Source organism: Lagopus leucura, unplaced genomic scaffold (assembly GCF_019238085.1).
Source record: "Lagopus leucura isolate 7727_CA_CO unplaced genomic scaffold, USGS_WTPT01 Super-Scaffold_73, whole genome shotgun sequence".
NCBI lineage: Eukaryota > Metazoa > Chordata > Aves > Galliformes > Phasianidae > Lagopus > Lagopus leucura.
Window position 1 is genome coordinate 11489909 of NW_024962252.1, and position 27336 is coordinate 11517244.

At 36.7% G+C, this 27336-nt stretch overlaps 1 protein-coding gene across 1 annotated transcript in view; it reads left to right on the forward strand.

Moving 5' to 3' along the window:
• MYT1L (myelin transcription factor 1 like) overlaps positions 1 to 26418 on the forward strand; it is a 130468-nt gene extending 104050 nt beyond the window's left edge. The window contains exons 15-21 of the mRNA XM_042885470.1: positions 1432 to 1494; positions 7410 to 7493; positions 8863 to 9084; positions 20480 to 20571; positions 22253 to 22356; positions 25806 to 25949; positions 26278 to 26418. Coding sequence (XP_042741404.1) covers positions 1432 to 1494; positions 7410 to 7493; positions 8863 to 9084; positions 20480 to 20571; positions 22253 to 22356; positions 25806 to 25949; positions 26278 to 26418 — 850 coding nt within the window. The remainder of the gene's footprint in view (positions 1 to 1431; positions 1495 to 7409; positions 7494 to 8862; positions 9085 to 20479; positions 20572 to 22252; positions 22357 to 25805; positions 25950 to 26277) is intronic.
• Positions 26419 to 27336: the final 918 nt, after the last annotated feature.

Genomic DNA, 27336 nt, shown 5'->3' on the forward strand with positions numbered 1-27336 from the left:
AGAAGAGAAACTTCAGTGACCTAGTGAATTCCAGAAGTTTTACTAGCTTACATCCTGGAAGCCTTACTGTATTTTTATGTTTTCTATAGAATAACTGAACTGGTCCAGAAGAAGACCATATGAGAACTCCATTTAACAAATTCCAGTTTAATTTATCTCTTTCAAGCTGCATTAATCATGTTTGAGGTTTGGCCCTGCTGAGCTCCTCTGAAGTAGGTAATGCTTATTAGCGTTAAAGAGCTAAAGATCAGCCTAATGGAACCCATTAATGGAACCCAATGACAGCCCCAGTGCCCTGAATTCCAGGTTGCTTGAAGTCCTGATATTAAGAAACTTTCAAGTCTCTGAAGAAAACTTTGGTAAACCAGTTTATCAGTACATAAAAACTTTGAGGAAAGCACGCATGTCACTAAAAGGTGAAAGCCAAAATGTGCATGAATTCTGGATTCAAATAATTGATGAACTCAATGCTATGGAAATGATGTTCCAGAATGCAACATCTGAGATTGTGCACATGCTTTTTGAATTAGAGTGCTGACTTCGAAAGAAGCTTTAAAGCACCTCTAAAATTCAAAACTAACGCTCAGGAAAAGTGAATTTTTGGAATTCATGTGGCATTTAAGTGTTCAAATGAGTATAAGTCAATGAGTATAAATAATATATGAATTGTGGGTATAAATTAAGTCTTCTTTTGTCTTTTCTCTGATTCAGTGTAGCCATTCAAGTACCGGTTAATAATTATACTGACATTGTAAATTAGCTTATTCTTAGCGATCATAATAATCTTCACAGTGTAGAAACACCCATTTTCTTTGATGGCTCTTCTGTCATTCTATTATTATAAGTTTCACTGGTGAGTGTATCTGGTTGCTTGAAGTTTGGGAATGCTAGGTGAGTTATTGTTTCTATGCAAGAGACACGTCTTCACATTTCCTTTTCATTAGGCATTTCTTTTGTTTCCTGGAGTGGTGGAGGGTTATCTCCATGGTGTGCCAACATCTCATGACGTTGTGTTATGGGATTAGAGCAAGAGCCTTGACGGAAAACGAAACAGCTCACTTGTAATCTTAGCCATTACCTAAGAATACATGTTGGGATGTTGCATTTGCTGTCACCCCTACTAATTCCTGATGGTGAGAGAATGTCAGGCTGCTCCTGGAAATCTCCAGTAATCTGCCAGTGCTAGAGGTATCCAGAAAATGTTTGACTGGGCAGGCAATGCGTATTTAATAGAAATATTTTATGAGTGAAAATAGTATGTTTGTCCCTGGTGTAGAACTAAGCATAGGTCTAGGAATGGCTGAAGGTCCCCAAGGCTGGCACCTGTGGAAACAGTGGTTGAGACAGTTAATATATATTTAATATAAAATGGACAGCTATATTTTACCTGTCAGTAACTCTGCTCTGTATCTTTTTACATTATTATTCTAGGTGTCCAACTCCTGGGTGTGATGGTTCCGGACATATTACTGGAAATTATGCTTCACATCGAAGGTATGTAAAGAGGAGTGTTTGTTCTATAAATCAATCAAATAGAGGGCTACGTGAGAGTTCAACAGACCTCTCTTCTCTCTTTCAGCTCTGAAGTAGTATTGAGTGCTTTATGTCAACATATGTTGGTCTAAGTCATTCTACATACCATGAATGAGTAACATTTCTCAATTTCAGCATGGCTCACTACCCAAAAAGGCAGGAAGATTTTTGTTAGTATCTAGCAGAATGTTTGTATAAAAATAATGCAATTTTTTCTCCCTTCTCTGTTAGCCAAGAGAAGTAATTAAATATTTATAAATTTATATTGCTTTACATTCTGAATAACAACCGTTTTCTGCACTCTCAACCATTTCTGGACTAAAACGCTGTTCCTGCATTTTTTCCCCCCGATTGTTTTTTGTCAGTCACTTCAGAATCTCTCCGTATTTCTTTAAATGTGAAATTGAACTAACTTATTTACTGCCTCTCCCACCTGAAGTCTTAAATCATTGAATCGTAGAATCACAGAATTGCTAAGGTTGGAAAAGACTTTCAAGATCATCAAGTCCAGCCTCAACCTAACCATACTACCCTAACTCTAACAACCCACCACTAAATCATGTCCCTGATCACCGAAGTACCTGTTGCATCTGCTATGCACCAGTCTTGTTAATATACTTCAGAATAAAGTTTGGTTTGTTTTTAAATCATGATTAATTGCTTATAATTATGTGAAGTCTGAAGAGTGGAAAGAGAAAATTATGAGGAAAAGCTGTTACATTGTCTGCCTAAACTATAAAAGGGATCCTTACCAAAGGCCAAAGGAAGCACATGGGGCCTCAGAAGGGCAGAGTAGAGGGGAACAATCACCTCCCTCTCACTGCTGGCCAACCCTCTTTTCATGCAGACTAGGATACAGTTGGCCTTACAGGCTGCAAGCACATGCTGTTGGCTTGCATCAATCTTTTCATCAACTGGAACTCCCAAATCTTTCTATGTAGGGCTGCTCTCAATTAGTTCTTGTTCCAGTCTGTACACATATTTGAGATTGCCCCAACTCAATTGCAGTACCCAGTACATGGCTTTGTTGAACCTCATCAGGTTCACATGGACCTATTTTTCAAGCTTTTCCAGATTCACTCAGCTTTGTGTCCTTGCTGAGGTTGCATTCAATCTCACTATTTGTCAAGCCATTGATAAAGATATTGAAGAACACTGATCCTGAGACTGGCACCTGGGGGCACTACTCATCATCAGCCTCCATCTGGACATGGAGACATTGACAACAACCATCCAACCAATTCCTTATCTACTGAATAGTCTACCCTTCAAATCCAGATATTTCCAATTTAGAGATAAGAATGTGATGTGGGATCATATAAAAAGTCTTGCATAAGTCCAAATAGATGATGTTGTTTGCTTTTCCTTTGTCCACTGGTGCTGTCACTTCATCATGTAAGGCCAGCAGACTGGTCAGGCACAATATGCCCTTGGTAAAGCTGTGCTGTCTGTTTCAGATAATCTCGTCTTGCGCGTGCCTTAACATAGCTTCCAGGAGGATCTGCTTCATGATCTTCCCAAGCAAAAATATTATGCTCACTGGACTGTAGTTTCCCAGATCTTCCCTTCTACTTTTCTTAAAAATTGGAGGGTTTTTTTCCTTTTTCCAGTAAGCAGCCATGACTTTTAAATATAATGGAGATTGGCTTGGCAACTACATCAGACAGTTCTTTCAGGATCCTGAGATGCTTGTCGTCAAGTTGCATAGACTTGTAGACATTCAATGTCATCAGGTGGTCTTGAAATTGCTCTTTGTTTACGCTGGGATGGATTTAACTCCTCTGTCCTATACACAGATGTTCAGACTTGAGAGATGTGGGAAGCCTTACTGCCAGTGAAGACCGTAGTAGAAGACTTCATTGAGTACCTCAGCCCTTTTTTTGTCCATTGTTGCCATTTCTCCCTTCTCATTTATCAGAAGAAATACATTCTCCTTGATCTGTGTCTTCTGACCAGTGCATCCGAAGAAACCCTTATTATTTTTCATATCCATTGCCAAGTTCAGTTCTATCTTCTCCTTGTCTTTCCTGATTCTATCTCTGCACGTCCAGACAGCATCTCTGTGTTCTTCCCAAGCCACACATCCCTGCTTCCCCTGCCTGTGCATTTCCTTCTTATCCCTCAGTTTTACCTGCAGGTCCTCATCCAACCATGCTAGTTTCATTCCTCCTCCGCTTGATTTCTTATGTTGACGGATGGAGAGCTCTTTTGTTCTCAGAAAGGCATCCGTAAATTGTTGCCAGCTGTCTTCTGTTCCTGTGTCCCCAAGGACAGTTTCCCAGGGGATCTCATCCAATAATTCCTTAAAGAGTCAGTAATCCTCTCTCTTGAAGTTCAGGGTCCTGACTCTGCTCTTTGCCAGGCTAGTATTCTTTGGGATCAAGAACCCAACCAGGACATGGCCACTAAAGCCCACAGTGTCTTCATTCTTAACTTCTTTAATGATCTCCGCTGCAGTAGTAAGCACCAGGTCCAGTAACACTTGACCTCTAGATGCTCTGCCCAATGCCTGGACCAGGTATCCTTAATGGACTCCAGGAGTCTCCTAGATTGTTTGCAGCCTGCTGTTTTGCTTTCCCAACAAAAATGTGAGTGCTCAACATTCCCCATCAGAATAAGCACCTGTGAGTGCAGTGCTTCTCATAGTTGAAGCAAGAAGGCCTCACCACAGGCTCTCTGTGATCAGGCAGCCTGTAGTAGACCCCAACCACCAGATTTCCTTTATTGATCTGGCCCCTAATTTTAACCCACAAGCTCTCAACCTAATCATGGCTGTTTGTCTCTTGTAAAATGCTTGTAGCCCTTGTTAGTAATATTCCAATTGTGCGATTTTTCCCACCATGTTTCTGTGTATAGCAGTTAGGTATAGTTCTCTAATTGCACCATGGCTTCCATCTCCTCCTGCTGTTGCGTTATTGTGTGCATTAGTGTAGAAGCACTTCAGCTGGTCTATCAGCCATGTTACCTTCTTGGAGAAGCCCTCCCAAAGTCCTCTGGGACAAATCTGAGGTTTTCCTTTGCTGCATCCTGAGGTGACAGCGTTTCTTGGCTCTTTTGTTGCACTCAGTGGTACATCTCCTTCCCCATCCCCTAGTTTAAAGTTCTGCATGGTAGTATTGACCAGGAAAAGAGGAACATCTTTTTTCTTAAAATAGCCAGTGTCCTCAGGAGACTTACTGCATTTACACTGAGCCAGCCCCTCACTGTTCAATTCATTATATATGTCAAGGCCATTCCCTGAGGCGGTGAGGCCAGCAAAAGGCACCCTTTTTAAAAGGGAAAGAAACCAGTGGCCTAAATCCCAAGCTATTGAGTATGGAAGATTCTGCAGCACATCCATAGTTAAGCTGCTTCCCACATTGAAAATCGTCATTTACCTTGGCTTGCATCTGAGTCAACATTTTTATTTGTATTTTATGCACTTAATTCTTTCAGTTTTATCAGAAATTGCTTGAAAAACTTATTTCCTAAATGGCTGTCATGATGTTCAGGTATCATTTGTATTTAAAATGGCTGCATGCATTATGTACATAAAGGCAGATTTAACCCTGCCATAACTTTCTGCAGTTTCACACAGACATTTGATGTATGCAAGATGTATTGGCATATACAGTCATTTGAATTCTCTAATTGTCTTTTATCTTCATAGATGAGGAATTAAACTGAAATCAAAATGAAGTAATATGTTTACTTTATAATACATTTTGGTTAACACAGGATGAAAAATTAAAATGAAGTCTCATCTTTGACATATGTTTTCTTGGTGAATCTGCTATCAGAGGAAAAATGAATTAATCATAACCCTGGAAGATGACTGTTGGAAATGTCTGCTTAGAAGATATGAAAAGTCTTAGAATTTCCTAATAAATCATAGTGCCAAAATAGAAAGATCTATTGCAAAAAGATGATGCACCAAAACACCAATAAATAGGTGAAAAAATGAATTGATTTAATGTGCCGTAAGCAATAGACTGCTAATTCTCACACAGTGAGTAAAACTAATTTTGCAGTTAACCTGGGGATATCTGTAACTCCCAGCCTTTTGCCTTTGTTTTTTTTCAGTCTACATAATGTGAATCAGTAAAACAACCTGTTCCAAACAGCATCCTTGCTCCATACCTTGTTTTCACTTATTCTAAACCCCTCTTGCTTCTTTGCTCCTGCCTTTGACTTCTTCAGATTATGACAACATTATTTTCAACAAAAACTATTCTTCAGTGGCAAGGGATTTGTACATAGGGAACTAGGGTACTTTGGTGGGTGCTGTAAAAGCTACTACAAAGCAGCTGCTTTCTTTAAAAAGGAAAATGACCAACTATGTTTGTATTATGGCATGGGATGAGAACACAGGCTACACAGGTTGGTTCTTGATATAGGCAACGCAGTTGTCTATGCTGTTAAATGGTTATAGTGTGCCCTGTCGTGGTGCTGGCCCTGGGCCAGTGGAAGTCTAACAGGCAGTTCTCAGAAATTATTTGGAGCTCCACACATGTCCAGATCATTCTCCCTAAGCAATATGAGTGTGGCTGTTGTGTTTTACAGAGAAAGAGGGTTGAGTTATATGGATGTGAACTAGCTGGTCTTGGGTAACAACAATAGTTCTAGGTCTTTTCTGTTTATCAATATAAATCAATGTAGTCATGTCGTCTCACTAAAAGTTGCTAGGTAACATGCTCTGTGCCAGTATCTTGTGTCAGCATTCCTCCTTTTATTTAATTGAATTATCTACAACTTTACAGTATATAGATTGTTTTTTGCCTATGGTTTATTTCTTATTAACCAACACAGAATTCTATTCTATGATACAAAATATTGCGAATTTTTGCTACCACTGTTTCTATCTCTTCTTTTTGTATACAGGACCTACAGGACCATACAACATTGAAATACTTTATGTCATGCTGGAAACAAAAATCTACTCTGTTTTATTTACTTCTTTCTCTGAGACAAATTTTATAATACAACTTTGTCTTTCATTTCAGTACATTTGAAGGTGTTGCCCTACCATTGGATTTCTTTGTATATGTTCATATGTTAAGATGGAAATAACATTTAAGGAGAGCATAAAGCATGGTTTTTGTTGGGTTCTCAACAGAGACAGCAGCTACTTAAAAAAATATTCTGCCCATCTTTGAATATCTCTTAAACTCGTGGCCAAATCTACTAAACTGCTTCTGTAACTGTTTACATGCAAAGAGAAAGTTGAACTTGTACATCCTGGAATAGATTGATATTTTTCCATCTTTTGTAGTTAAAACTGCATTCTCAGTGTTTAGTTAGAAGTAGCATAGTTTAGTCTAACATATAACTTGTCTGGGCTTAGCGTTCTGAGCACTTAAATTCTTTCTAAAGAAGGCATTGCACAGCTCTAAGCTCTGCTATATTTTTATGCAGTAGATCTGTAGGATTCTTACATGGCATTTTAGTTTTGACAGTGTCCCCAAAAGAAATCTTTTGTCCTACTGACAGAGCCAAAGGCTCCTGAGTTCTGACCTTCTTGGTTCTCAGCCATACGGAGGATGTAATGTCTCTGAGCACTGAAACACTTCTATGCCTCTCAAAGCTGCTGCTGCTGAGTCAGCTGCAGGGATTATTAGGCAGAGAGCTAGGAGGTTCGTTTTCTGTGCCTTCTCAGGAACTGCCTGTGTGTGTGGTCTACACAGAGCTTACGGTCTTGTCCTTCCATCACAGACTGAGTTGCTCAGATTCCCCATTGTGATTATAGGCTGCAATCCTCCCTATTCAAAGTACTGAGCATTAATTTTGGAAACTGGACAGGATTACCCATTCTGCCAGTTTTTGCTGTAGAAAGTATATCCCTTGTTACCTGTACATAGAGTGAGAAATTGTTGTTTAAAATGTCTCCTTTCACTCAGTCTTTCAGGCTGTCCGCGAGCAAAGAAGAGTGGGATCAGGATAGCACAAAGCAAGGAAGACAAAGAAGACCAAGAGCCAATTAGGTGAGAACAAATGTTGTTAAAGGGCCTTCACGTGTTCTGTAACAGATTCTATATATATTCAGCTTTTAAGACAAATGTTTTGGTTTCTAGCTATCCAAGAATATGTGTCTTAAGTGTGAAATAGTTTTGCTTAATAAGAAATACATAGCTCTCTAAATCCCAAGGAATTCTGCACTGGGCCATCTGAATTCAGTGACTGCAAATCAAGGACCCATGCTGATTTATTCTTGCCAAGGATGTGATCTTCTCTAATTTAAAGCAATCTAATTGTGTCTTTCACAAGAAATTCACAAGCTACATAAATGTTTATCTTCTAAAAAACCCTACAAAGTTTACGTACTGTAGACAAAACATGCATGCTAAACAAAATAGTCACAGGAATAGAGAATTAAATACTTACATGAAAGTACTACTTAGAATCTGACTGCTTATTCAGTTTGTGAGAAGAGGAACAAATACTTACCTATAGGCCTTTGATTTTTTCTTGAAAAGTGCTCTAATTTCAGCAACTGCTGCACCCGGCAACTTTAGCGACTACTCTGAAACATTCAGAACTGGCTCCTCCATGTAGTGTTGCAGCAATATTTTAGCACAGGACAGTCAATGAAATAACAAGCCTTGTTTTGGCCTGTGCTATGTAGTGGCATACTAACTGAAGTATTTTCTTTAAACATTTCCCTTTGAGGATATCTTCTTCCTTCTAACCCTGAGTGTTTGGTTTTTTGTTTGTTTGTTTGCTTGTCCTTAAGTATATAGGGCAAATGTAAGGGGATTCCCTAGTAGCAGATTAATATGGAACTGTCTTCACTGATCTCTTTAGGCACGCAGTACAAGTTCGTTATAATCTCTCAAATTCAAAGAGTGGTTGTTTCACATTTCTGATGAAGTTAGCACTATGATTTTGTATAATGTCTCCTAATCTGACTCATGATTTTTAATCTGACAACATCCCTTTAGTGCAGAAAAGCATCACTTACTCTGTTCACACCTAACATTTCCAGGACTTTGGACAAGGGATCTTTAGAATCCATACACATACTTAAAACGTAACAAGGAAGACACTAAGTAGGATTTTATGGTCACTTTTTATGACAATTTTTTAAGACTTTTTATGGACAATTTCCCTACTGAGTGGAGCTCCATAGGCACCATTCCAATTCCAGTGTGCTATTTACTTGTAAGAAGAACTTTTTTGTGTATTAGCAAAGCTCAATTTGTAATTTTACTCACTGGAGGGTATCTTGACTATTTTTAAGACGACAGTGCATGATTGTTCTTTTCATGTCAGGTTTATTTTGACTTTGTTGTAGAGGCTACCAGGTATATGATGGCAAGACAATAAAGTTTATCTCATCTATCTGCTATCCAGATGTCCAGTTCCTGGTTGTGATGGTCAGGGTCATATAACTGGAAAATATGCATCCCATCGCAGTGCATCAGGATGTCCTCTAGCTGCCAAAAGGCAAAAGGATGGGTACCTAAATGGCTCACAGTTCTCATGGAAGTCAGTGAAGACGGAAGGAATGTCATGTCCAACCCCAGGATGTGATGGCTCAGGACACGTCAGTGGTAGTTTTCTTACTCATCGTAGGTGAGTAACCATGGTTTATATTTTTCAATTAATTATATTATTTAAATCATATTAACAATATTTGGAGTACAACTTTTTGTCATGAGATTTCTCTGTTCCTTTTGACATTCATTATTACTTCCCATTTATGTATTTAGATAACTGGAAATAAGGACTCGTGATTTCTTAAATGAAAATCTTTGCAAGTAGAGACCTGAATCTGAATCTATAATACACAGAAGATTTTAGGGAACAAAATGTGCATAACAGTAACTGTGAATATGCTACTGCTTTATTGAGTGACTCTGAAAAAATTGCTTTGGTATAGACTTTGTAAAACACATCAGAATCCACCTCGTTTTCAGAGATGTTGAATATACTGTTGATTCACAAATGAGCATGGAATGAAAGTATTTTCAGAAACCAGTTCTATAAATATGATGTACTTTTTACTTATTTGGTAATGAAAATGTTAGCTCAAAATAGTCAGGAGATTACAGAATAGAAACCCAAACAGAATACACCAGATTATTTTAAAATAATGGGATACAAATATTTGAGAAAAGGAAAACAAAGCCCTATTTTACATAAATTTAGCAAAAATAAGAGAACTTCAGAGACAACATTCTCCGTAGCTTTTAAGAGATTAGCGGATTGTCTACCAGGGATAAATTTTGTCCCTCTTTTAAACATTAGGTTATGAAGAAGAAAGGGTGTTTTTGGAGCTTTAGATGGGAATCTGAGTGGGAGCATGACTATAGTGCCAGGGCAAAGCTCTTCTTTTATTAGATAGTAACTCATATTACTTCAGATATGTCAGTCAGTGTGCTGAATTTGTCACCAATCAGCAGAGTTAGAATCATAGAATCATAGAATCACAAGGTTGGAAACGACCTACAAGATCATCTAGTCCAACCGTCTCCTCATCACCATTGCCACCACTAGCACTAACTAGCACATTAGTTCTCTCAACATACATATTATCTAGATGCAGTAGTGTGTTTTATGTATTATTTGAGATTTTATATTCTTCCTTTCATAAATAGACATTAATGTTATGTTATCCAAACAGCTATAACACTTGGAGACTGAAACAGCAAACTGGCTTGTGAAAATTATGCCAGCTATTAAATCAGTTATTGTATAGAGAGAGAGGTTTCTAAGGCACAGATTTCTTAGAGCTGCTGTTGCACTTTGTGCTTCAGGTATATTCTGCTGATAATAATGCCCTTTTGAGATGATCCACAAAAGATGGGAAATCAGTACTTAGATTAAAAACTGCTCCGACTGTTAATCAAATAGTCTGGAATTTGTATCTGTAAATTTATATATTTGTACATACATACCTCTGAAGAAGGAATAAGTCAGTGGAAAAAGTCACAAACTTTAGTAAATTCAGACTCCTATACTCCTATCTTATGTACTAAAGCACCAACAATGTGCTTGTTCAGTGTTTGCTTTTCCTGTCCACAGAAATTTTGATGAATAGTTTTGTCAAGGAATTTTGTGTAGGAAAGAATGGCAACAAAGGGATACGAGGAGGGATTTATGTATGGTTCACAAAGGAGACAGGGCCAGAAGGAAAGGCCAGTGTGAAATAAGGTTTCATATTACTAATACGAAAATGAATTGGAAAGAGTCTGTAGATAGGTAAATGAAATAGGATATAAGAAAATGCAATTTAGTTATTACACAGTGGAATTCCAAGATCTGCAAGCAAGTTTATAGAATACGATTTATGCTTGAGCAGCAACAGCACGTCCCTGGATTTGCAAACTGGGTTTGCAGAATGCTCAGGTATGATGGAAGAAAGTAATAGACATCACCTAGTGCCTTTTATCTGCTGAAGAAATTTAAGTAGAAGTTAGAAGGGGTTAGGAAAAAAAAGGATTATTTTGGACTATCCACATTATACATAGGAAAGCCTAATTAATTGTAAGGCTGTCAGAAAGCCTGTAGGAAGATAATAGCAGTGCATTCAGTATACTCAGGTATACATCCTGAGGTGAAGGACCACAACCTGGGTTATTTTCTCTGAAAATTCAAGGTTGGTCTCAGCTCTGAGTTGTGCAGCTGCATTGCTAAGCCTATGAATAGGCAGGCTAGAAGATAAAACAAAGCTCAAGACAGGAATATTCTTCAGCAGCTACTTGCTAGAACCAGACTGATGCCTGCACTCATGCACTTCCTCAGAGAACCTCTGAGCTCCCAAACTCACAAGGTACCCTTGACAAATGAAATGACAAATGTCAGGAAAGAAGGATGGAGCTGTAGATTGTCACGTGCAGATCATTTTTCTCATTAAATGTTTGCTAGAAGCAGACACTGTTTAAAAGAACCTTTAGTACCATTAGTATTTCTTAGTTTTGGAATTTGAAAGCTAGAAAATACTTAGCATTAGCTCAGTGAATGTGACCCTTAGAATTGAGCTGTATTATTAAAGAGTACAGCAGCGGTTATTTAAACAAAGTCAGTTCTGCAGAGCCTTAGACCTGAAATAGCTTTTGATGCAAATCAAGGCCCATGAATAGACAGTAGGGTTTACGTTGATCTAAGTTGTCTGAGATACTATATGTTAGATACTCTTTTCAGTTCATGGAGAAATGAAAGCGCCTAGAATTTAGGTGGAGAGCAAGAGTCAGCTCCTTGGTTTAAGCTTATTTGAAATAAAAGCTCAAAGATGTAAGAAAAAAACATATTTCTTATATTTGAAAATAAGTGCAAAGATGAAACTCAGAAACTTTATTAAATGAATGAAAAAATGCTGTAAAATTAGATGAGGTCAGATACATATATTGTAATCTGATAACACAGTTCACTATGGGCTAATCCAAAGTAGAGTCTTGAAAAGGTACACCAATATTTTTCTGCTAAACCATTAGCCTCAGTACAACATTGCTTGAACACCTCCCTGGACTCAGCCACCACTCTGGGCAGCCCATTCCAATGCCTAACCACTCTTTCAGAGAATAATTTTTTCTTAATGTCCTAACATCCAGCCTTTTAAAAGCTTTTATTGTTTTTGGTTTTGGGTGCCTATTCAATCTCCACCATTAATTTATTTTTTTCTTCTTTCTAGTTCTTACTTTTTCCTAGAAGCTCTACGTTTCATTTTGGTGGGAGGAAGTTATACAATCTTAGCAGCACAGAAGAATTAGTTAAACTTACTATGTTTCGCAGTAACTACAACTAACAGGGACAGGTGTCATCATGGTGACATTACTGAGGGATGAGAGACATGTAAATGGGCCAGCAGATTTCTAAGAAGTCAAGGAGATGATCATGGCAATTAAATATAATAATAATATATATAAAAAGAAGAAAAATATGAAATTTAAAACAATATAGTCTGATCTGGATTTCTGTTCATCAGTTGCTAAGTCAGGCTCCCATGCTATTTCAAAAAAAGCAGTAGAGCAGACTAGAAACCTTTACTGAGCCAAAGATACAGCATCTCATGTTTGGACATCTGTGCCTGTACGTAAGAATTTGGCTCTATATAAGCTGGTTTTTGGTGGCCATGAACTATGATAACCAATGAAATGGTGCCCAGGCCATGTTGGGGTGAATGTTATTTGGCTTGAGCTATGGCATATGGACATGGCTTGAGGTCGTGTCTAGGTCCCGTCTGGTTGAGTGGTATAGATATCAATATAGATATCAATCTTCTAATGTGCTTCTCCTGAGCACTGACAGAACAGATCACCTGCTCTCATGAGCTGTGCTCCTAGAAGCACCCTCCTTATCTGTGCCATTCAGCCCTAAACATGGTTGATGGTAATGAAAGGCCCAGAGCATCCCAGTTTTCATACAGAAAAAATAAATCAATTATCTGGCACCCAAATATTAACACCTACATGCTGCTTATGTCCCAGTGACAGATTGTCAGAGGTAATTCCACCAAATACATGTTCATTTTCATGATGACAGCAGAATTTTTCTCTAAATTCAGAAAAATACATCATGAAACGTCAAGTCTCACTTTGAACAGAAGTATTTACTGAATTATTGTTTTTCGCACTTCCTCTTCAATGTAAACAAAACAGTTGTATACAAATAAATTCTGAGGAATATTTTTTTCCTATAACATTTGGGAAAAAAATGAGCCCAAGGCAGACATCTATTGTGAAAGACTGCAGTAAAATCAGTTAAAATTTGACAAAAGTCAGAAGTGACTAAAAGCAGAGCCTGGTCCTTGAAAGAGTTAGGCTCTTAAACTGTGGCTAGTTCTGCCAGCTCTTTTCATTCCAATCCGGAAGAATGATGGAATAACATTTTAATCAAATGCACAGTCTACTAAACTGATAGACCCCTAACAGAGAGGTAATCTAGAAGGACTTAAGAGGCTTATTTACCTTGGGAAAGTCAAGGAGAAAATAATATGAAATTCATATTAGAAAAAGCAGACTGCACAATATAAGCAAGAAAAATCACTTAGCTGCACAGAGCTGGCTAATGACAGTAGGTAGTAATTTGTACATGTGCTTGCAGCATGACATCTCCTTGATTTCAGGCAGTTAGCAGAAGCTCTCTGGTTATAAGCTTGTTTGTCCTCGTTATAGACACAGCCCATAAAAAAGTAGGTATCACTGCATGGCTTTTTAGATTACAGGTGGGACAAATTTTCCTCTTCAAAGTTCTGCTGTCTCTCTGGTGAAGTTTGTAGAGAAACTGTGCTTCTAGCTGGACTTGGTCACTAAACAAGTTGCTTGAAATTTTTTGGCTACTCACAAAAAATAATCAAAGGTATGTTGCTAGAGATACACCTTACCTATTACACATATGCAAGTCTTCACCTTCATAACACTATTTGATTTACCAGTAAACCTACCAGTCTTCAAATCAGCTGTACTGTTATGTGCTGTAACGGGACAGTAGAGAGACTGATAAACTTTGCACTAACCAGAGTTGGGCCCCTACCTCTGGGTAACTGTCATCAGTGGTGCTCTGTTAAGTGCCTTCATTGTCCCCATAATTTACAGGGCCACCTTCACACCTCTAATGTGCTGCAATGTTTCCTCTTTTGCTTGAGAGCTATGCAAGATTTTTAACAGTTATTACATCATTGGGCAGCCAGGAAAAACCCTTTCTCTATTCGGGGATGATAGAGGTCAGTGCTCATTGGCATGTATGAAAAGCCCATCTACAGAGCCTCTACTGACTAAGCATCTTAAATTAGCAAAATATCATGTAGATTTGCCACAGGACTAAATATGCCCAGCTGAAGGACAACTTTAGCAGTGTTCTTGCAATTCCAGCATTCTGAGATTCACTCAAAAAAATAAAGCTCTCTCAGCTTGTGTGTATCATGGCCATTCACTCTGCAGCTGTCTGTGTGTTGCTTGACCAACCAGATTTTAGCACTACTTTAACCCTCCCACTCCAAACTAAGAAAGTTGTTATTTGCAGGAAGTCTTTCTGAAACAATGATCAATTATAATTAAAATGATATCAAGAAGTTTACATTTAGTTTTAATCAGGCTATATTTTTTCTCTAGCCACTTAGGTAATATTCTAAGTGTTTTTAGTTCTGGAACCAAAGCAAATATTTATTTAAACAAAAATCAAATCTGAGCTACTTTCCTCAGCAGCTTTGTAAACCATCTTGCTGTAGCAACTGCTACTTAATACATCAGGATTTTAGTCTCATTTTCCCTCATGACTGAAAACTTAAGTGAAAGTTTCCACACTAGCATTTAGGTGTGAGTTGTAAGTACACCAAAAATGCTTTAAACAGAGAATAAGGCTTAAAAACCACTACATTAATCAGAAATTATTTTTTTCTGCGTAAAGAATTATGAAATTGAGCTGAAGAGATGGTTTCTTCCAACTCAGCACAAAGGCAGCTGGTGTTGTGTGGCTGGTGGGGATGTGATTCCTACATGAGTCCCGGTAATCTCCAAGCAAACAGAACTACCTTGTTTGCAGAACCTCTCCATCACTGACACTCCAGGGCTCCCTTTATTTCACAGTTCAGTAAGAAGCTGGGGAGAGGCCAATCACGCTTGAATGTAAATAAAAACGAGTGCTCAGCCATGGAGGGTTCCTTTCATCTTTGCTGGTGCTGTTCTCAGAGTATTTCATCCTTAAAGGTGAATAGCAGAATTTACTCATGGAAATAAGGGAATCTCTACAGCTGGTACTCTTCCACATAGAAAAAAAAAATGAGTGTCTCATGGATTTAATATTAAACCAAGGAAAGGGTCACTTTGATCATTGAGTTTGATCTCTTAACTTGAACTTCAAACGTTACCAAACAGCTCTGGAGCTTAGTCAGAAGAGTAAGATTTCTTCCATTAGCAAAATGAAGCAGTAGTTTTCACTGTGATCTGTATTTAGCTGCATTTCAAAAGGATTTTCTCTGGGGCTTGTTTTGGATCTATCTGTAGTTAACAGAGGTCCTGGGACATATTCCTTTCTTTACTCTCTCTATGGATGATGCTACTTTTAATAAACAGGAAAAGAGTTTCATTTTCTTAACTTTTCCCCAAAAATACCAAAAATGAGAAAAAAAAAAAAAAAAAAACCAAAACAAATAAAAAACAGCAAAACAAAAATCCCACAATGATGGTGAATCTTTAAGTGTTTATAAATGAATCTTAAAGGTGTTTATAAATTTTATAAAATTAGCCCTCAGGATACTTTGTTATTACTCCAGATAAAGCGTCTTGTTTCTTTACTTCCTGTTCTTTCTTTCTCTGTAAACTTCAGCACTTCACAGACCAAATACAAAAGCTGCATTTTATTTTGACCTATGTCTCCTACTTTTGCACATCCCCAAATTGCTACTCAAAGAATGTTTTCTTCACTTGACGGGAAAAGTACAATTCCTTTATCCTGAAGAGCAACCAGACTATGTCTGTCTGCTGAGACAAAAAAAAAAAAAAAGTGATAACTAAATTCAGTCACCCAGGCAATTACTCCCTCCACTTGGTCAGTGATCCCTCCATTCAGATGGCTTTTCTTCCTTGTACCCTCAAAGATAGCGCTACTATATTCTTGATACAGTTCAGCATTTTAGCCCATGTTTCATTGTTTCAAACTAGACTTTTTTTGTAAATGTGTACTAACTACTAGTGAGAAATCTCCTTCAAATTTTTTGCCCTGGTAATTTTTCTTTTATTTTGGGACCAATTCAACTTTATTTTTCAAATCTAATGATTATATGACTATGCATTGGTTGCAATGCATAGACTACTAAAAAAGAAGAAGAAAATGCATTCTTAACATTGTATTCAACTCTTAAACAATGCAGTGACCATATGCACTTTATCCTAATTTTTGCACGTAGTCTTTCTGCATACGTCTTAGATGACTGGGTTTCTGTAAATCGCTACTCTTCATTAAAGTTGGGCCAAATGCAAATGTAACTCTGTATGGATTGGGCTTATTTTGTGGATTGTGAAGCTACTTGTACTTTACCTCTGCATTCCTCCGTTTGCAAAGTGTTCCTGAAAAAAAGAACCCCAATTAATGCAGGAGTATAGTGTATAGAAATGTCTATTGCATCGACAGTGCCATTCTTGTAAAGCAAAACCTGCATGTGTATGTCCCAATCATGCACCTCTCTATCTAGCACCTATGCCCAACAAAAGCAAATTTCTGATATAAACAATGTCAGATATACACAGCCAAGCAGCAAAAATTGAGGCTTGCTCAAATTTTAGCACACACCTTACAGGCGGTTTGCAGGACATGACCCCAGGTCACTTTAATTCGACAGTTTAATTCACTTATTCACAGGTTTTCTGTAAATTGTTGCAGTGGCTCACTTTCAAGGATTACCTACCACACTGCACTTTTCTTTCTCAAATTAAAGAACTGATAGTAGAAACTCAAAGCCAAGAAGTATGGCATCTCAAGGAGACAAGTTGCTGATGACCACCAGCAGAATCTCAGCTCCTGCTGAATCAGGAATTCGGAGGGAGACAGGAGTTGAGTATTGCACTTCTCACAGCTCCACCTGAAATGCTGGAGCTTCAAGCCCTGGGGCATCCACAGTCAAACAGAGATAAATGATGCCTCGTTATGTGTAGACTGTTTATTACACCATACTCCCAGCATGTTGTTAGAAAGCCTTATTCATTTTTAATAGAGAAAAATAAAAGCTCAACTATGCTTGTATTTTATTTTGCATTATTTTTCATGTGTATGAGAATAATGAGAATAGTGGCAGTGGCAAGTGAGATAATGGTGATTAATTTTATGAGTTCTTTACTGGAATGAACAAGCTCTAGACTTTTGTGTACTAGTCAGTGGAAGGTTTGTTTAAAATCCAAAAAACAAACCAAAGCAAGAATACACATACACAGTAATTTGACTTGTAGCAGAAAAATCTGTGACAGGCTTTAAAATTGATAGTATCCTTATCAGAATTACTAGCTAGCTTGTTTGTCTTGGTCTTTATATTTTATTTTTTATTTTTCAGGTATATGTGACTCATTTTCCTTAAATCTTTGTTGAGATTTAGAGCCAATAGAGAGCTATATCCAACACAGCCACTCACTCCCTCCACAATAGGATGAGCAAAAGAACTGAAAAGGCAAATAAATTTGAAAAACCTTATGGGTTGAGATAAAGAAAATTTACTAGGTAAAACAAAATCTGCATGCACAAGCAAAACAAAACAAAACAACAAATTAATTCACTACTTCCCATCAGCAGGCAGATATTCTGCCCTTTCCAGGAAAGCAGAGCTCTTCACACATAATAGTTACTTGGAAAGACAGTGCCATAATGCCAAACACACCTTTTTCTTCTCTTCTTCCCAATTTCATTGCTATGCGTGATGTCATATGATATGGAATATAACTTTGCCCAGTTTGAGTCAGCTGTCCTGGTTCTGTCCTCTCACAGCCACTTGGCACACCCCTAGCTACTCACAGGCAGAGTAATGTGAGAAGCAGGAAAGTCCTTGGCTCTGTGAAAGAACAAGAACTAAAGCATCAGTGTGTTATTGCCACTAATGTGTTTTTCATTACATATCCAAAACGTAGTATATAGCTAGCATAGTAGGGCTAGCTACTATGAAGAAAATTAGCTCTAAAACCAGTACATTCTTAAAGAACTGAAATGGAATTTACTTGTGTATAATAAAATCTAAGGATATTTGAGACAAAAAAAAAGATCATACCTGTGTTTTTTTTTCCTCCACCATTTGTATTATGTCTTCAATTTTCTATAGAAATATTTTCTAGAAATCTGGAGCTACTCTCAGTTTCACTAGGACCTCAATTGAAGCTTTTAGTTAACTGTATACCTCTGTGATGTTCATTTGTTGTACAGCATTCCACTTCTGGTATAATGCTGACTTGCAAAACCAGTTACAATACAGTATGGAGCTAATGGGGAGACAGGTTTGCCAATAAAGACCTGCAGAGGAGGTTGATGGCATGGTCTGAATTTGACAACTTTCTGTGTGTTGAGTTTGGTGCCTTTAGGAGTATAAAATGCTCCCTTAAATTAATCAAAGCTGCAGGAAAAGCCAGGAGATTCTGTTCATTCATGACTTCTTCTAAAAGCAATAACCTAACAAGCTAAAGGTAATCATAGAAGTACAGTGGTGCATGTGTTAAAACTGTGTGCATAAGGGGTAGGGAGGTCAAAGGAAGAAATGGGCTGTAGTCAGTGGTTTGGGCACTATCATTGAAAGAAGCCCTTTTAGTCAAAGCTCTCTTCCATCTGTTATATTAGATGACTAATGAGGAACAAAACCTTGGATGAAGGCACACAATATCAATTTCTGCTGCTTGTGATTACACTTTGTTTTGTTATTTTGGGGTTTCAGATACATGCAATTCTAGCATCCAATTCTGTGTAGCATTGGAATAGCTTTACTTACGGGCTATTTTGAGAGAGAATTTCATTTTAAGGAGTTCCCTGGTTGAACAGCTATTAAAGCTTTTGGAGAGGAAAAGGCTAAGGATCAAGATAAGAGTAAACTAATGTAATTGTTGCAATGCACATACTGTTGTTACCTTTAATTCCTTTCCCTGCACTGATGTTTGTTTGTTTGTTTTTCCCAAAATACACAACCTCCTTCTCTTTAATCTTCCCCAGCACTCCCATTGTCACTTTAAGAGGAGGGTTTTTATGTGGTCAAGCCTTGAGTCTGGAGTAGAGCTTGGAATACTGTTATCCTACTACTTAGGCAATAGTGAAAAGGTATTAGGTCATGCGCTTTCTTGATACTGCCAGGGTTGTTTTATTATGTATCTTCTCAGAAACAAGTCTGGATGTTGAACACCGATTTTTCTTCTGAGGAAATAAATTTAATTTTTAAACATTTTTCTGGGAAAATTGCCTTTTCTAAATGCCTGCACTTGATAATAGTAGCCCAGGCTTTTTAAAGAAAAATTCTAAATAATTATGTATTTTACTTAATTTTTTTTTTGTATGGGAAGTTGGGTCTGTACCTAAGTAAATGCTTTTATTCAAAAATATCTTTCGCAGAAACCTGCTCCATATTGCAGAGATCTTATCAGGAGGCAGTGACATGTGTGTAACATTTTTCAGTTCTAGTGTTTATAAAATCTTGAGTCCTGAAGGAGTATGGAATTGTTTAGTAAGTTTCAGAAGTTTCAATCAGATTGAATATATATTTAATCTTACTTGTGATATGCATTAAGGATGTGACTTACAAAGAACAGACTGCTTGATGTATATAATTACATAAAAATAGTGAGCATTTCCCATAACAAAATCTGCTGAGATTGCATTTGACATCAAATTATTTTGTATGATGTAATTAAAAGTTAAAGTTTTGACAACATGAGAGACAAGCAGTAACTGAGTCTCCATCTGTAAGTGTATCAAATATACATTTTAAGAGATTCATATTCTAAGGAAAGTCATTTTTATGGGAACATTTGGGTCATTTCTTATGCTTCAACAGAAAAGTGACACACGGATACTGTTTTTTTTAAGAAGCAGTTAAAGAAGAGCAATTTACTCAGCTCAGTACACTATATTCACTAAGAGAAGCATAGTCTGTAAGGGTTAATTGTTTTGATGTACATCAATTAATTAAATGTTTGACTATTAATTAACATGGGTGGAAGTTCAGAGAGGTATCATGTGAATTTGAAGTGGAGGAGTAACTACTTTTAAAATAAAAATTTTGAAGAAGAGCATTAGAAAATTGGACTGTTGTTCCTTGGCTTATATCTTTACATGATATATCTGACTTTTATGTTAGAGTTTACACAAAAAGAAATTGTGTGGAAGAATAAAATCATGAAATAACTACTGGTAAGACTTTTTAATTTCTTTTTTTTTTTTTTTAGACTAGCACACTCTTTCAGTACCGGGCAATGACAATAAACTTCATCTCTAATACTGTTTTCTGTCACAGCTTTGGATTAAAGATTTATTTTCAAATATCTATCAAAATTAATAAGCCTTTTAATGTTCACAGTTTATCAGGATGTCCCAGAGCTACTTCAGCAATGAAGAAAGCAAAGCTGTCTGGAGAACAAATGCTAACAATAAAGCAGCGGGCCAGTAATGGTAAATTTTTAATCATTACCTTTTAATACAATATTTCATTGGTAGCTAAAGTTGTCACTATGGGCTCTTTTTTCTCTGTGCGTAAACCATCGTATAAACTGGGAATTCAAGGTCAGTAGAATTTAAACTGGGCTTTGAGCTGTGGAAATCTGAGCCAGTAGTGGAGTGAGTCAGCCTGGGATGTTACATTCAAATAACTCTAAAATATTTCAAAGTAGAGTACACCACTGTAATTTTCTGGTCCTCTGATTCATATCTCATTCACCAAGGCAGATGGGTGACCTTATGTTGTTGAAGGATTTAAAGGACGAAAAGAATTTATTTCCAGAGGTGTCAAGTCCTTATGAGGTCCTTTGAATTCGGATTTGGAGTTGGAGTTCTGTAACTTCTCGTGCCATTTCGTATCCAATGATCTGCAGTCTTTCCTGGGAAATTTGAGTTGCAGGAAAGATGATGCAAGTACCTTCAATGAAAGTAAAGATGCTACCTCAGTACCTGAAGTGCAAATAAAGCAAACTGTAGGGGCTTCAGATAGGTAGTGCATAAATGTCTTGTCTGGGAGGTACCTAAGTCCTAATTTTTCTTGGAGAACTTGACATAGTCACTTCATCTGTGACTGTCCATGCTTAATATGCTGCCTTCTTAAATGCTGGCATAAAATGTATTTCAGAGCCAAAAAGCATTTATAGAAAAAGCTTTCTGAAGAGCCTTTGCAACCCACATTGCCAGCACATCTAGAGAATGTGTTGGTTCAGTTGCTACTATTCAGGGAGGTAAAGGTCTGGGCGTAATTTTCTCTACCACATGCCTTATCCATGAGGAAAGCCTTCAGGAATGGGATACAGACATTTGGGATGCTTACAGAGACACACGGCATTCTTCCTGTTGTAGTGAGGGATAGTGGGAAAAGATGTGTAAGAGCAAGCCAATGGGAACACAAATTCTCTAGTTTTAGGACTTAAGACTTTAGCAAAACCAGACACATTTCTTCCTAGAATTGTTATATGCTTTGCTATGATAATTAAATGAATAAATAAAACTACAGAGTTTATTCATCTCTGAATTCTTAAAGAGATAGGTACCAGTTCTTTAAATATTTAAGCCATAAAAGTAAAAAATCATTTCCATTTTGCAAATTGCCCTGGATATCATTATATAACACTCTTCTGAACCATGCAAATATTAAAAGCAACAGCAGAATTGCAGTATATCCTAATGCATCAACAAAATTTTACTGTGTTGGGAAATGATTTTGACAGCACTGTGCTATGGAAAGATGATCATGTTAAGATATTTTCTTTCCTTCAGAATATCTGTAAATTAGGATAGTCCTTCAAATAAGTTAAATAAGATGTGGAGCAGAATTTGTTGTTACAGGTGCCTTTCTTTTAATGCAGTGTTAAAATCAGAGTGTATAAAAAGAAAGTTGTGACATACTGATTCTCCAGGCATTTTCATAACACGGGCTGGAAAATTATTGCTGATTTAAAAGCTGTGGAAAATGTATTTAACATTTTAACTTCAGAACACAAGTTTGAAGAGCATTTCCTTCTTCTATATTTTTTTCTCTAAAACTTTTACTTGAAGTAAATTATATTTCAAATATGGAAGTAATTAATTTGCTGAACTCTGATTTAAAGCTTTGGTATTTTAATGCATCTTTTCTTTTTATATCGCATAGGTATAGAAAATGATGAAGAAATTAAACAGTTAGATGAAGAAATCAAAGAACTAAATGAATCCAACTCCCAGATGGAAGCTGACATGATTAAACTCAGAACTCAGGTAACAGTTTTATGAAGCCCTAAATTCAGCTGCTTTTCCTACATGACTGATTAAAAGAAATAGGGGAAATATATTGTAGTGTTTTGTATTCCTCACATACTAATATGTGAGCCATTTATAAAATCAGAAAACAATATTCAGAATGCAATTTCCACATCAATAACCACCATTAAAAAAAAGAGCCCTACCTAATTATACTTTCAAAAACAATGACAAAAGCATGACCTGTCAGCTTTGTATTTCCCCTTGATAATGAAAGCTACGTATACATTTCTAATAGTAGTTAAATTATTAGGTTAGATCATAGTCATTAACATAAGAAGTCACAAGGTGAAGGAGCCCAAATGAACAATGTGGCTTTTTTCAGGTTTGTTTTACAAAGGAAACTTAGATATGGAAAGGAGTACCTATTACACTTCATCACGTAGAGCAGCTCTTGGCCGCGAGAGTGGTTTCACAGATCCAGCTTAGTTCCTTTCAGGTTCCCTATAAATCTGTTGAAAACATGGAGAAACTGATGTTAAAACCTCACTTTATTCTCACTTTTCAGTCCTAATGCTGGATGGAAAAGGCAGAGGAAGGAAATAAATTGAATTCCTTCCCTGACATTTTCCACAGTCCAGCATAGTTTTTGGTGCTGTTTTATTCCCATGATTTGAGTACAGACAGCTACAGAGAGCTTTACTGCCATTCCCAGTATTTTTCAGCCTTTACTCCCATGATGGTAATAATTAAAGTCACACTGATCCTACCTAATGGAAGTAGAGATGGCTGTTCCTTGCTACTGCTTTGCCTATTGCTTGTAGAGAAGTATACAGTCTCCATTGTCCTCATCTTGTATACTCAAAAATAGAGAAAGAATGTGGCCTTTCAGCGTGTTTTTGTTTGACTTCCAAATAGTAGCAGAATTGGTATTGAAACCTCAATTCAGTTTTATTCAGGGTTCTCTGCCATTATTTCATCTTGATAGGATTTTATGGATGTTTTACAATTTTCTAATGTGATCAAGTAGGAAAAAAAAGAGGGCAAGAAGACTACTCAGTGGCAGAAAATCTTTAAATACAACATTGGCAGAATTTGTTAGTGAGTTTTGAAACTGGAAGGTTCTAAGCTACCTTTTCTTTTCTTTTACTTACATGAGGCTTCAATTAAGAGTTATGACACTCTCCTGAAGACATTTCCAACACAGTTACATCACAGTCACTGTCAATCTATTAAGATTATATCCAAGTCAACAGTTCCCTCTTTTTAGAACGCTGAAATTATATTAAGCATGACAAAATATTTACTGATAAATCTTTAGAAAATCATCTAGATATCAGTAAAGCTTCACAGAAGTATATACAATGAGAAAGTAGTGTTAATTTTATGAACACCATAAATAGCAAAAGTCGTGTTTCTTGAGGTCTTGAATACTGTATGATTTTACGTGCCAGTGAAAGTTTTTCCTACAACAAGGACTTCTCTTCCACATAGAATATTTCATATTTAAAACAGTGGGAAGTTGTATTACAGACTTCATCATAGAATATTTCATATTTAAAACAGTGGGAAGTTGTATTACAGACTTTATCTCATTTGGGACACTAATAACACTTTCCTATACCAGCTGCATTTTTGCATAAGACTTGGAACAAAACATTTTTAATTTAAGATATTTTAGTAAATTTGTTTGATTTTTAACTTGCAGCTCCAAAAGTATGAGAGGAGTAGAAACACATGAACATAAGATAGGGAAAGAAAAATCTGCAAGTAATTAATTTTCAAATTGTCAGCATCTCCCATGACACAGCCCAAGGGAAAAAAAATCTATTTAGGTGGCAGTACTCAATTATAATTTTTAATAGATTTTCTAGGTATTTAAATTACTGTGAGACAGCAGCATCATGCCATACTTAACTAGCTTTCATTGACATCAGGCTCTTCATATTGGTCTCTAATATATAATTGTTTTTTAGGGTAAATATTGGAGCATGGCTGACTCTAACAAGCACCTACAGAAAATGTTTTGTATTTGCATGGAGTTGCTCTCTAGTATGCAAAAGTTGAAAGCAAAACAAAAGAGGAGGATATGTTCCCAGTTCCAAAACTGAATAAAAGTATTTGCCTGCTATACTGTGTTGTAGGAGTAGCTAATAATCAATTAATTGTGACAGATCAAGCTCCTGCAATACTGACAGCATGGATTAATTGCTATATATACAAGTGTAATCAAAATCAGATCCACCTAAAGATTGTTTTATGTGTTGCCACATGTCGAAGTTGCACACTTGTCAAAGTTAAGTCTGTAAACTAACGGGCTGTATTTCCATAAGCAGACTTAACCTCTGGGTCTGGAATAAAACAACAACCTGATTGTGCCAGCTGTTACCTAAAATTTCCCTTTCTCATGGCTGTTACTGCTCAGACACTTCAGCTCAGTATTTACAGAACCACAGAATTACAGAAAAGTAATTATAGGGTTGGAAGGGACCTCTAGAGATTATCTAGAGGTCCTACTCCCCTGCTAATGCAGGTTCCCAAGAGTGGGTTTAAATTCTATCCTTTCCATTATAGCAAAGTAGAAATAAATTAAGCTCATTCTGATAATTTAAAACTTTGTGTTCTTTAGCATTTTTTCCATTCCTCTGGCTTCTTTTTCCATTCTCTATTTTAACCTACACAGACAAACACACGCTGCACAGTTTGTAATAGCTGTTAACAGTTGTCATCCAGTGTGGAAAGTTAAGACAGGTCTACAAAGAAAAGTGTAAATAGGTACAACTGAGCTCTGAATGTGCTCTTGATAGCTGAACATGAGCCAGTGCTTGTCTGAAATCCTTACAACTTTGTTAGTACTGTGCTCTGCATCAGCTTGGGTAAGTTGCCTCCACAATGATTTTTAGCTTGAGCACAACATAAGGCTGCAGCTATCTTGTGTCTCGTCACCTGGGCACACCAGCAGCGCACTCAGTTGCAATAACGTACATTGGTCAGCTTTCAAAAGCAGCCCTATGAATTTGGATAGAAAAAATATATATATAATTACAAAAAACTGACAACACTGACATGGAGCTGTGCATGCTTAACTAGCAATATACGTATTGTGAAAAATATTAGAAATGTACCACTGACAACTAGGCTTGTAGGAGTGGAACTGGTAAATCACACGGGTGAATTTGCAGAACTAAGGTTCTTCTTAATGCCCTTCAGTGCAAAAAGAAAATCTCAAAAACAGTAAAACTAAATCCAACTTCATTCATTATTGCCAATATTAAAAAAAACAAGCCATTCGCTTGCACTTGTAAAAAGATGCGTTTAACAATGATAAGAATTTCAGACCCTTTTTGGTTTCAATAATAGATATTTTTCTCCTTTCTCTGGTATTTCTATGATTACTCCCTTTGAAGAGCACATGCTTTATAACAGCTTGCCTTATATTACATTGTACACAAATTTGTCCATTTTAGATTACCACAATGGAGAGCAACCTGAAGACGATAGAAGAGGAGAACAAAGTAATTGAACAGCAAAATGAGTCTCTTCTTCATGAATTGGCCAATTTAAGCCAGTCTTTAATTCATAGTCTAGCTAATATCCAGCTGCCACATATGGTAAGTGATTGAGAGCACAAGTTAAGGAATTTGGAGATCTTCAGTTCACTTCATACAATAGATGTCTTTTTTTATGTTTACGTTTCATCAACCAGTTGGATATTTGTGGTAACAGCACAGAAACCATAAAGATACATTTAACTGCTAACAAAGACATGGAGGGCCTGTTCCGGTGTATCCTGTAAAAAAAATTAAGTAAGAACTAAATAGGCATTTTAAATATTATAAAAAATGGTGGCAGTTATGCCTTGATAATATGTTATGCTTAAATGAATATACAATTAAGAAAATAAAAGTTGTATATGAACTACTATTTAATATCTCGTAGGAACCAATCAATGAACAAAATTTTGATGCTTACGTGACCACTTTGACGGACATGTATACAAATCAAGATCGTTATCAGAGTCCAGAAAATAAAGCCCTACTGGAAAATATAAAGCAGGCTGTGAGAGGAATTCAGGTCTGAACAGCTGCTATAGTGGTGAAAGTCTTGCTTAAAAAAAGGATGCCTCTTGTTTTTTGCTGCTGTAATTTACCAGAAAGTGTTATATATTTATTTCTGTTTGAAACAGTGTTATGCTTACAAGACTTCATAATGATTTTATGTCTTGCTTTAAAGATAGTAACTGCAGAATAGTTTTTTGAATACATTCACATTTTGTACGTTTTCATATAAGCTGACATAGTGTGATATGCCATGTAATGTTTATAGCTGCTAATGTATGCACATTTTTGGGGTATATATATTTCTGAAGAGGTAAGCTGATCAAAATAAATAGAGTGTAAATTCTTTTTAATGCTTTAGTGATTAAATGTTTTAGTATTTTGAACTGAAATGGACAAAAAAAAAAAACAGCTTTGAATGACAATGTTGCGGTCTGCAGCCACTTTTTAAACACTATCATTTTGCCTCATGTTGGAGGATTTTATGGGATTTAAGAAATACATTTTGTGTGCATATTGTTTCATAGCAAGAATTGGTTGCAAAAATGCTTTATTTTTGAACAATGCTTGAAAATATTATGTGACTTTTGTTTTTGGAGGATGGTGTGTGGTGGGGGCAATAAAATGAGGTTTTTTGAATTCCAAGAAAATGGCATGGATTAGATGTAAGATACAAAATGGGTAATTTATTGTAAGACAACATCAAGCCATGGAAACTTGACAGAAGATTCAAAGCAGCTTAAACAGCACTTTTTAATTAACTTCTAAGCATTACATGGTATGAATATGGGAACTTCCATTATGAAAAGAACTATATCAGAGGTGGACAACGTGAAGATTTCAGCTTTTAATTTCAAATAAACTTTGGAGCCAACATTCTCTTACCTCTACTGGACTGCTAGTGCCCCTCTGAATTATCTGTTATAGCAATGTAGTTCAT